This window comes from Condylura cristata, unplaced genomic scaffold (assembly GCF_000260355.1).
Source record: "Condylura cristata isolate star-nosed mole 26May11 unplaced genomic scaffold, ConCri1.0 scaffold00031, whole genome shotgun sequence".
Lineage (NCBI taxonomy): Eukaryota > Metazoa > Chordata > Mammalia > Eulipotyphla > Talpidae > Condylura > Condylura cristata.
In genome coordinates, this window is record NW_004567132.1 from 16,084,822 (window position 1) to 16,093,881 (window position 9,060).

General features: G+C 44.9%; 1 protein-coding gene and 1 pseudogene across 2 annotated transcripts in view; both read right to left on the bottom strand.

Annotated features, from left to right (window-relative positions):
• Window positions 1–9,060, bottom strand: part of SFXN5 (sideroflexin 5) — a 103,279-nt gene that overhangs the window by 86,918 nt on the left and 7,301 nt on the right. For both annotated transcript variants that reach the window (XM_004691521.2, XM_012731561.1), the window contains exon 2: window positions 5,636–5,704. In XM_004691521.2, coding sequence (XP_004691578.1) covers window positions 5,636–5,704 — 69 coding nt within the window. The remainder of the gene's footprint in view (window positions 1–5,635; window positions 5,705–9,060) is intronic.
• Window positions 1,203–1,973, bottom strand: LOC105854243 (annotated as a pseudogene).

The following is a 9,060-nucleotide window of genomic DNA, read 5'->3' on the forward strand; positions in this document are numbered from 1 at the left end:
TCTATATACATATATGTATCTCACATATACACATGTTATATAAGCCATCTTAACTTTGTACATTTACATGGCGATTATTTCTGGCAGATGGGATAATGAACTATTTTTATTTTCTACTTTAGACTTTACTGTGTTTCTGTGTTCAGGTGTTAACACCAGAATCACTTCACATCGGTAGTTTTCATTTTTAATGATGTTTGGTCACCTGGTTAAAAGGGCATCCTCCAGGATCTTCATTGTAAAGGTGAGTTTTCCTCTTGTACTTGCTAAGTAATTTCAGTATGGTGTTAGTTGAGCGTATGTTTATCATGTTTCCCAATATGATTATCATGTTTTATTTTATGGCAATAGTATTCATTCAAGATCCTGGCTAGAATCAGTTATATATATACATTTATATATATACATTTATTTAGAGCCCTCCCTGGTGGTGCAGTGGGTTAAAGCGCAGCACTGAGAAGCTTAAGCCATTTCCGCATGAGTTTGATCCCCGCCTGTCCGCAGCCGCCTGCCCTGGAGGAGACCACGTGGCGAGGCAGACCTCTGCTGACCCGCCCATTGCTCCCCTCAGCAGTGTACTTCGTCGATCTGCCTGTTCTGCTCCCCGCTCTCTCTCTGGTGAATCCTCTCACCCTCTGCATCTCTGGCCTGTACCCCAGTTCTGTATGAGGAAATAAATAAATCTTTAAGAAAAAAAAAAACAAAACATTTATTTATCTATGTATAGAGGAGCTGGGGTATAGGCCAGAGGTGCAGGGGCAGTGATAGGATTCACCAGAGACAAAGTGGGGAGCAGAACAGGCAGAATGATGAAGTACACTGCTGAGGGGAGCAGCAGGTGGGTCAGGAGAGCTCTGCTGGCCATGTGGGTCAGCTCCCTGGCCAGGATCAACTGTGTGGAAGTGATAGATAGCTTCATAGTGCTGCACTTTAACCCTTGTGCCACCAGGGAGGATCCAGAATCAGTTATATTTCAAATAACACAATGGTTATTTCCTTTTTGTTGTTGTTGTTGCTTACATTTTATATCATAATCAGAAACTTAACTCTGCAAATCAAGTAGATTTGGAAGGGGATAAGAAAATACAGAACTAAATGAACTCTCAGGAGAGTATAAATATTATAGGATATTTGAAGCAGGTAGGGAGGAAGGGGTGATCTCCTGAGCTCCAAAAGGAATGGTCTGGTGGTTAGTCAATTTATTAGACCTGTCCACAGTCAAAAATGGTGATCTTGCTGGTCTGGCAGTCCTGGACCCAAATCTCTCTATGGCTTCTACTCACCTTCATGCTCTCACTCACCTTGCCGAAGACCACTGGCTTTCCATCCAGCCACTCAAACTTTGGCTGATGAAAAACTGGGAACCATAGGTGCCAGGTCCAGTATTTGCCATGGACAAGATGCTGGGAACTGTATGCTTCAGGATGAAATTGTCATCAACGAATGTCTCCCCTTAATGGCCTTACTGCCAATGTCATCATGAAGTGTGACATCACCACCCTGGCACACAAATCCTGGACTAATTCTGTGAAAGCAGGAAACTTTATAGTCAAATCCTTTGTCCCCAATGCTCAAAGCATGGAAGTTTTCTACTGCCTTTGGAACTTTGCCTGCCAACAGCTTGAAGGAGATACAGCTCAGGGCTTGCCCTCAATAGTGATGTCCAAGAACACAGTGGGGCCCACAGTGACAGCGTCTGCAAGGTGGCCTGGTTATTTCCCTCCACATTTATCACTTGGCATTCTTCTGTCAGGAAGATCTTCTTTCTCCAGATTTTTAGTAGTGTATGGATTCATGGATTAGTATTATTGCTACTATTATTCCATGTGTTATCCATTGCTTTTATTCATCTCAATCCTCAAATTGTCCCAATGTGGAATACAGATATTCCTGTTGCTGTGTCTTCACTATCCTTTCAGCACTTTCTTACTTTCTGTAGTGACGCTCTTTATCCCTGATGTGAATTTGACCATCTTTCCAAGAAGCTTTAGCTCCTTTAAGTAGTAGCATTTAGAGAGCAAGATCTGAGTGATAAATGTGTTCATTGTTGGAGTGACTTTGCTTTGACACCCTTTCTTTGAACAGAGTTGTACCCTGGAACATGAGATTGGAAAATAAAAATGTAACTGTGTACATGTGTGCCTGTGTGCAGGTTCCTGTGTGCATGTGTGCAGGTTCCTACATGTGTGTATGTGTCCAAATCATGAGTTCACACTGATACTTCCAATTCATTTGTCTTTTCTTCTACTCCATATTTGTATCTCCTACTCCCACAGTGAGAATCCTGGTTTCCTACATCAGTACAATTACTTATTATTCTATACTACACCCAATGCTCCCTTCTGTTAGTAACACTGTTTCAGTTAATACTCTGTGTACCTCAGGATGATAATCTGAAAAACATCTTTTCTTAAATAATGATTGAATTCAGCCAAGTCCTTTCATTGTCAGTCCATAGTTAACAGTAACTGAGATGTCAGAAGGTATAGCCTCACCTTAGGGCTAGATCTAACCCAGTACCTGTGTGCGTGGCCAAAGTGGAGACTTCTTCCAGTTCCTGGTGGTTTCCCTTCCCAGGCCTGATCCTGACACACTGCGCCACGACAGGAGACTCACGGACCCATACCACCACCCTGTTCCTGGATAATCAACAGCTGCAGAGATTTCATGAGCCAGATATACCTTGCTGATAGCTTCCAGTACTGATGGTGGGAGTCCCCCCCACCCCCGGTCAAGTAAACCAACCTCCTCCTCTGAAGATCTGCTCAATATACTCCTCGAACAAAGACAGCCTTCTTCCTAGAAGAAGTTACAGTAAATAAAATTCCTTCTGCCTCATTACACATACAAAGGCTGGAAACTTTGTAAAGCCTGGTCGGTTATTAATGACAAAGCAGTAGCTGCAAAACTCCCTCGAGATGACTCTGTCCATTGACCAAGCTGATGCCCCTCAAAACCGGTCCCCAACTGGTTCAAGTTACCCAGGATCTTTCTACTGCAGGAAGCTCCAGGTCCAGAGCCACCTCGAGAGCTGTACGCTTCTCCCACCCCCACAGACACAGGGACCTGTCCAGATCCGGTCAGTCACTACCCATGCCTTCTCCCAAGATACCAGCCAAAGGCCCTGAAGAGGACAGCATTTTGCTGACATGAGCCATGGACATGAGGCCCACAGGAGGGGTGCCTGTTCCCCCTGGTAGCATTAGTTCTTGGGGGAGAAGCTCAGGGAGAACTTCCTTCCTTTCCATGCTTCTAATTTCTCAATGATTCTATGCAAATGGCTTTGCTATGCATGCTGCCTGAACTAGAACCAGAGAAGGCCTGAAGGCCTGCCCCTGAAGGCCCTCAGGATTTAGGGCTTAGACCATTTGTGAGTGGACACTTTCTGAAAGACCAGCACATAGTGCAGAAGCAGTCCCCAGCCAGGGTGCAGGGAAGAGAAGGTGTGCAGATATTTCTGTGAAGCTTGTCAGAGTCTTTGAATGTCTTTGCATTAGAGGAAAGAATATGAAATTTGAAATATATTCTAAAATTAGTTATTAGTTATTTCACATCACTAAATAGTGCTTTGATAATTCAATTACTGATAGGAGAAACGGGCCAAAAATGGTTTAGTAAGGTATAAGAATACGGGGGCCTTTCAAAATGTGAGTTGAAAAGAGAACCTGAGTCCAGGAGGAGAGTAGCAAAATGAAACGGGCAGGGTGAGAGGAGGGCAGGCAGGTGCTACCCTGTAGCTGGCCGTCCACCCCAAAGCCCCTGCTTGCTTTTGGTAATCTGGAGATCACTGAAATTTCTCCCAGTTTCCCAAGACTCTCTCCACCATTGTTCAGCAAGCCTCAAAGACGATCACTAGCACCTCCATCATTGAGTTAAGCACTGGCCTCTGTTTTCCATCAAGCAGGGGGCATTTATGACAGAATTTATGTCACACTGTGCCTACTTTTGCCCCATTCTGAACTTAGAAAAATATAACCTAGACTAGATAACTAGGTTCTCTAGATTGGTGCTTCTCCACACTTTTGTATTATCACATAGATGACACAGCTCCTTAGGAGAATCCAGTCAAAACCCAGAAGTACAGCAGCCTTGCCCTCAAGAGGCAGTTGGTCCAGAGGGCAGGTAAGACCAGCCAGTAAAACAGCTGAGTCCCCTCTCTTTTCTGCAGAAATGCAAGAGGAAACAACCTAGGAGGTAATTCCCGCATTTCACCACACTAGGCTATTTGTCCAGGAACAATGGCCCTATGCTCAGATGCCTGGTAGACCTCATGCTTCTTTCCTTCACAGTTTTCTTTTCCCAAAGCTAGTCAACTCCGGAGATGAAGCAAGCCAGTGTTCACCACAGAGATGTGCAGAGAAGTTGGGTATGTGGGAGCCCAGAGCAAGGCCTGGGCCTTCTGCTGGCTGAGCAGCCTTGGGAGCATTCCCTAAACTCAAGTTACCTAACAGGAAGGCAAACTGTCTAAGAGTAAGGGTTCTGGAAACAAGCCTTCCTAGGTTCGTTCCTGGCTCCCCGATGGCCAGCACCATGTTCAGGAAGCATAATTTCTGTTTTCTCATCTGCAAAATGGAACTTGTAATAGCCCCTACCTCAGGGGGTAGCTAGGAATTAGTCTGATGAGCTAATCCTGTAAAATGCTCACAATACTGCCTCGCTCAATGTTAGTGCCTGTGAAGTTTTGCTGTGGTATATGTGCACGCTTTTCATGTCGGTAAACGCATATACAGAGCATATAAAGGCACATTACCAGCGACTGCCGAGATAAGTTGGACAATACATTTGAGCATGTGGATGGGAATGTAAAATGCACTACCACTCTGAACAACAGCTGGCAGTTGCCCATGAAGTTAAGCATACTCACCACCCTTACACGTGAGTCAGAGAGCTTATTCCTAGTTATTTACTCTAGAGAAATGAAAACATCCATCCATAGACAGGAAGTTTCATTTGTAATAGTTCCAAACAGGTGTTCATGAACAAGTGGATGTGGATAAACAAATTCTGGAGCATCCTTTCAATGGGCCAGCCCTCAGCAGCAAGGTGTGTGAACCGCTGGTATGTACGACAACATGAACTGAGCTCAGAAGCAGGACGCTAGGGAAAGAAGCCAAAGACCCAAGGCAGCGTAGCATAGGGTTCTACTTACACTGCATTCTAGAAACACAGGGACAGAAAAGAGATGAGTGGTTGCCAGAGGCTGGACAGGGGACCAGGGAGACTGATTATAAAGAGGCATGAGGGAACACTTCAGGGTGATTTTCACATGATTCATTATGTCCATCAAAAGTCATAGGCTGGCCCATGTAAGAGGCAAATTATACTTTGATAAGTCTAACATTACCTGTGATGGGAGGGAACAGGTAGGGAGAATGCATAAAGGAAACTTTTTTCTTCTACTTTGGCACACCTATACCATGTGAACTTTTGTAATGAGCATACATTTCATGTAATCATTTAACTAACATTTGAAATAATAACAATAATGATATCTTTCTACCTTGAGGGGATGTTGTGAGATCCGAATGAAATGAGAAAAGGTGTAGAAAGCACACACACAGTTGACCCACAGATCTTCTCAGGGACAAGGTCCCAAGACAAGGGGCCTCTACAGAGAAGGACAGCCATGACTCACCTCAGTGACAAAGAGCGTGCGTGGGTCGATGATGTCCAGGAAGTGCCTGAAGCGGCCATAGAAGGATGTCTGGAGAAGGGGTGAGAGAGGAGAGGAGATCAGTTGCTATGCACTGTCCTCCAGGCACTGAGAGGGCCCACCTCATCCCTCACCCTTAGTATTGGGGCCCACCATCCCCCAGGACTCCCCACATGGGAGGATAAATGCCAATGCAGCCCTATTGCTCCAGGACCTAGGGCCTTAGACAGGCCATAAAGATAGCAGTGGCTATCCCATGTTCTCTTCAAGGCACCTCCCATTTTTTCCCTCTCCCCACAATTCCCTGAGGTCCACACCCAACAGTTCCAAGCACCCTAAACACATAGTCCTGATCCTCTGCCCTCTTCCAGCCTCCCCTGCATTGCTCTGGATCTCTGAGTTCAGATTCTACCCCCAGGGAAAGCTCCCACAGACAGAACTAAGTCCCAGATACTAGCTGGGAAGCCTCAGGCCCTCCTTCCCTATAGCCCCAGAACTGCTGTGAACCCCAGGACTAGGGGCCAGCTCCTCCACCCCCACCCCCCCGCTGCCCTGGCCTTAACCCAGAGCAGAGGCCTAGGAAAAGGAGGCTTTGTGCTAAGCAGGCCACAGGCATTAGAGAACCATGAAAGGAAACCGAGCAACGCTGAGGCCTGCTGCCCCTGGGACAAAGCCAGCTTGGTAAAGCCAAGCCCAAGGATGGAGGCAGGGCACAAAGCTAGGGGACAAAGAGGAATGCTGCAAACACTGGGGGTGCATGCCTCACTACACTCCAAACCTCCCTGGAGACCCACAGCTCTGCAAGCACCATCCTCAGAACAGCAGGGCTAACAAAAGCCTACGTACTCCCTTCCCTAGGTACCCCAGGCCCTGCAGTCAATTTCTGCTTCTTTCTCTTCCCAGTGAAGACCCAGGGACAGCGCCCCACCCCATCACTGCTAAGTCCTTTGAACACGTGGCTCATCCCACCTTCATCTCGCTGCTCCTGGGCCTCCCCTCTAACATTAGGATAAGCTGCTCCCACCCTCTCCAGGTACTGCCTTTCACAGACCAAACTTATCTTCAGTCCCATTTCTAAACAACACAGTTGCCTCTCTAACATCTTAGTACTCAAACATCTAAACCATTTCCCCACTCATACATGAAATGTACACCACTGTCCTGCAAAATCTCACTCCTAAGAACTGAGTCTAGGGAAACCTCAGAGATGCCCTGACATGTGGTAGGAGGTCCAGGCTGAGGACGCTCACAGCTGCCTTCTTACCCAGGAGTGTGGTTAAATGAGGGGCAGTCCAGCCGTGTGGCCCAATACGATCCAGCCCCTTAAACTCATGTTTTAATGTTTAGGACATGCTATGATTTTGTGAAATGTATATACATAGGATGACTCCAACTTAATAGACAAGGAGGTAAGTAGATAAAAAGGTGGCCACTAAATGGACAGTAAAGAAACAATGACATCCAGATCCTGCCTGATTCACTAAAATGAACTAGGTCCTAGAACGAGGCCAGGGAAGAGCAAGATGAGGCCAGTCCATTTTGTTGTGCCAGAAAGTAATGAAATCCCGCTTCAAACTGATGGAGACATGTTAAAAGAACCACTGAAGGGCAGATAGAAACGTGTGCCTCTGAAGGAGACACCCCAAGACTCATCACATCGTGTTCTAGAGGAACACAATGAGGAAATGTTCACAGACTCATCACATCGTGTTCTAGAGGAACACAATGAGGAAATGGCAGACCCAGCCTGTGGAACGTTCTACACAATAACTGGTCTTGTTCACCAAATATGTCAATGTCATAATGACAAAGACTGAGGAAGTGTTTCACATTAAAGGAGTCCAAAGAGACAATGCGACTAAACACATCACATAAATCTAGATCAAATCCTAGACTATTGTAAAAATGATCTCAAGGATACTGAGACAACCAATAAAGTTGGAATATGGATTGTAGATTAATAAGAGTATTATACTCATATTAAATTCCCTGAATACAAGAACTATACTGTGATTATTGCTATAGACTAACTATTTATGGTTCCCCCAAATTCATATGTAAAATCCTATTGTCCGGGCCCTCCCTGTTGGTACAGTGGATTACAGCACAGCACTAAGAAGCTAAAACCACTGCAGCATGAGTTCGATCCCTGCCCTGGAGGGCAGCAGACCTCTCCTGACCCACCCGCTGCTCCCCTCAGCAGTGTACTTCATCAGTCGGGCTGTTCTACTCCCCATTCTGTCTCTGGTGAATCCTCTCGCTGCCCCTGAACTTCTGGCCTGTACCCCAGTTCTGTATGCATAAATAAATAAATCTTTAAAAAAAATCCTAATGTCCAATGTGATGAGTTTTAGAGGCAGGGTCTTCGGGAGGTAATTAGCTATGACAGCAGAACCTTCACGATGGGATCAGTGCCTTTATAAAAGACCAGTGCCCCTAGAAATCTCCATCACTCCTCTGCCATGTGAGAACACAGCAAGAAGATGGTAGTCAATGAACCAGAAACACGATTCTCACCAGACACCTTAATCTTGGACTTTCCAATTTCCAGAACTGTAAGAAATTAATTTTCATTGTTTATAGGTGCTAGGTCTATGCTATTATTGTTATGGCAGCCTGAAGAGACTAAAACAAAAATGTAGTAGTAGGTCTTGGTCTTTAAGATACACGGACATATTAAAAGTTTAATAATATAACCTAACAGCAAATGGCTAGGAAAAATAACACATATAAATGTATAGCACAGCAATGATCTGGAAATATACAAGGAAGCTGTCCCTGATAATGTTATGTTTTATACTTGCACTTTTTCAGGACTTTATGATACCTATAGGCCGAGAATAATAAGGATTATGTAACAAACTTGAAAAATTTAGGCAAAGTGCATGTAGAAGTTCTCTGTACTCTTCTTACAGCTTTCCTATAAGACAGTTCTAAAATTAAATGTTCAAAATTATATTTTTTTAAAAATATGAATGAAAATAGATTACAGTATCAACAGAGATTAATTCTGGGTGATAGTCATCTTGGTGATTTTTATTTCAATATCCTATATATTGTTTTTTAATTAAACTTGGCATTCCATATAACATATAGAATAATAATCTGTTTTCTTTAAATACATTTAAATTAAAATACAAACTGGTGTATTAGCTGGTCAGAGGGACACACCTCGGGAAGGATTTCACAAGCGTACCTGCCCATGGGATGAAGCAGCAGGTGGGTGTGCACCACCAGCCTAGAGGTTTCCCAGAGCCTGCGCTGGGCTGGAGAGAGGGTAGAATTTGAGAGGGGGAAGAGTATGCTAGGTAGCTAGGCCCAAGGAGCAAAGAGGAGCCACAGGGGCCGAGGACCTGGAAGGAGGTTGGGCAGCGGGAAGCACCTTCTTGAAGATGGTACACAGCATA